This window comes from Leopardus geoffroyi, chromosome X (assembly GCF_018350155.1).
Source record: "Leopardus geoffroyi isolate Oge1 chromosome X, O.geoffroyi_Oge1_pat1.0, whole genome shotgun sequence".
Classification (NCBI taxonomy): domain Eukaryota; kingdom Metazoa; phylum Chordata; class Mammalia; order Carnivora; family Felidae; genus Leopardus; species Leopardus geoffroyi.
Window position 1 is genome coordinate 90,459,824 of NC_059343.1, and position 2,529 is coordinate 90,462,352.

Genomic DNA, 2,529 nt, shown 5'->3' on the forward strand with positions numbered 1-2,529 from the left:
TTAATAAGCCACATGATTAAGACTTACAAAGGTGGAAGGGCACCTGGGTGGCTCAGTCGGTTAAGTTCCCGACTTCAGCTCAGGTCATGATCTCACGGTCTGTGAGTTCAAGCCCCGCGTTGGGCTCTGTGCTGACAGCTCGGAGCCTGGAACCTGCTTCAGATTCTGTCTCCCTCTCTCTCTGCCCCTCCCCTGTTCATGCTCTGTCTCTGTATCAAAAATAAATAAACATTACATTTTTTTTTAAAAAAGACTTACAAAGGTGGCTTCTAAAACTTACCTTTGATAATAGTTAATAGGGATGGGTATGAAAAGACTTTTTTAAGTGTATCCTGAGAAACTACTTAAGTGGGAAACCCTTACTTAGCACCGTGATATTTCAAAGTGGTTCAGAATTAAAGGGGGAAAAAAAAGAAGAAAGCAGTTACAACTTTTGAAATAGCTGAAAAAAAATAAAACCCATTTAACCATATCAATCTTTTCTTCACCCACAATCACATCTGTGGTATTGGAATTGAATATGTAGATCTAAATATTGCAACAATCCAACCCTCAAATCTAAACATCATTTTCAAAAGCATAAAAGATTCCTTTTCTGTATAGTACTGGGTCTCAAGGCTGGGATCGTTGAGAGAAGAGTCTTAGGCTATTGCTTAAACAACCTTTATTACCTGCCTCTGATATTCCCCAGGTTACAGGGGAGGGAAACGTCTGAGCCTCCTGTTCCATACATAAAGCAGACAGCTGCCATGGCAACTGAATCGATACAGGGGAGGCATTTGGAGGTATGGAGGTGACACACCCAGGGACGGTTACCCACACCAGAAGATGGCCACGCTGCTAAAAATCAGGCCAGTTACTTTTGGGATGACAGCGGGATGCAAGAAAGGCATACAGTTGGGGTCATAGATCTTCCCCTCCCCTTGCAGCTTCCCTCCCCCCTTCAGTCCCCATGAAGTCCATTCTAGCCCACAGACTGGTCCTAGTGTCCTGCTAGCTCCCTGCTGCAAGAGGGAGGGAGGGGAAAGATGTCTGGGGTCTCTTCATTTTTCTTTGTCTCGGTCCCTAAGGCAACAGGAAGCTGGAACTGCCGCGGCCCGCCTGGCAGCGAGGGCAAGCCCGCTGGCTCCGTGGAGTGAGCAGTCCCTGGCAGCCGCTGGAGAAGCTTAGACGGCCCAGAGTTCTGATAGACTTCATTGCTTCACTTCAATGCCAAGTGCTGGACGTGTTGGATTCAGTTCCCAGGGGGCTGGAGCATGGTGTCAGGGCTGTCTGAAGACAAGAGAGCAGAGGCAGTTTAGTGCAGTTGGGTGTGCGGGGTAGGGGTGTAGGCATGGGGTGGCCGGGTGGGAGGGTTAAGAGGGAAAAAGCGGTCTGGAGGGTGGGTAGGGTGGTGCTCCTTCCAGGGCCTGTCAGACGAGGTCTGCGGGCCTCTCCCCGTCTGGGCCTCAGGTGAGGCGGCGCCTGGAAGGGGAGGAAAGGAGAAGGCGGGCGCCGCGCCCGGGGACGCGGGAGACCAGGAGGGCGCGCGCGCGCGCGCGCGCGCGAGCAAGCAGGGCCGCACTTCTAGACCCCCTCGGCGCCCTGGGCCGGGGCGGGCGGCGCCCCGGGGGCAAGCTGGCGGCGGCCCTGGGCCGGCGAGCCGGCCGCAGTCTCGGCGTCGGCGGCGGCCCACTCGTGCGCCGCGCAGGCCTGGGCCGGCTCGTCCTTGGCCTCGACGAGCTTGCGGGAGCGGGTGTAGGCCAGGATGAGGCCCCCGGCCAGGCAGGCGTAGAAGATCATGATGAGCAGGATGTAGAGATAGGCGTCGTCGCCCTTGGCGCTGGTCGCCTCGCGGCCCACGAACGGGTCGGGCCCAACCCCCATACCCATGCTCGGGCCGGGGCCGGCGCCCAGGCCGCTGGCGTTGCCCCGGTGGTGCAGCTCGAGCAGCAGGCGGCTGAGGAGGGTGCGCAGCCGCTGGCTCTCGCTGCAGTTCATGGCTGTCGGGGAGTGACACGGCGGCTCCAGGACGCTGCTGACCTTTCCCCCCTGGGCGAGGGGAAGCGAGCGGGAGGCGGCGGCACCCGGGCTCCCGGGCGGGCAGTGGCTGGGGGCGCGGGCCGCGCGGGCCTCCTTATCCCCTCACCCCCGCCCTCCTCCCCTTCCCCACCACGCCCCCTCCGGCCCGAGGCCGCCTCTTCCCAGGCTCCGGCTGTCTCGGCGCTCTGGGGAAAGGGGACAGCTGGTGGGGGGAGGAGAAGGGGACAAGGGAGGGGGCGAGGCCCGGAGAAGCGCGGAGGGGCGGGGGCGCGGAATTCGCGAGGCCCCATGTGGCAGAGGCTGGCGGGGCGGCTTGCTGGGGCCAAGCCTGGACCCTGGGCTGCGGAAGAGAATTCCTTCCAAGTTCTGGCCACCTGCCCTGCAGGCCCGGCTTTGGCCCAGAGACAGCATCTGGCCCCCCAAGGCAAGCCATGCCCCAGGGTTCCGTCAGCTCTGCCACAACGGGGGCAGGCCAGACGGCTCCCGCGCATCTGATGGCGCCTGCTC

General features: G+C 60.0%; 1 protein-coding gene across 1 annotated transcript; it reads right to left on the reverse strand.

Moving 5' to 3' along the window:
* Positions 1 to 647: 647 nt before the first annotated feature.
* Positions 648 to 2,116, reverse strand: KCNE5 (potassium voltage-gated channel subfamily E regulatory subunit 5). The gene has a single exon (XM_045470717.1). It carries the CDS (start codon positions 1,978 to 1,980, stop codon positions 1,567 to 1,569), a length of 414 nt encoding a protein of 137 aa, XP_045326673.1. The 5' UTR covers positions 1,981 to 2,116; the 3' UTR covers positions 648 to 1,566.
* Between the last annotated feature and the right edge of the window lie 413 nt (positions 2,117 to 2,529).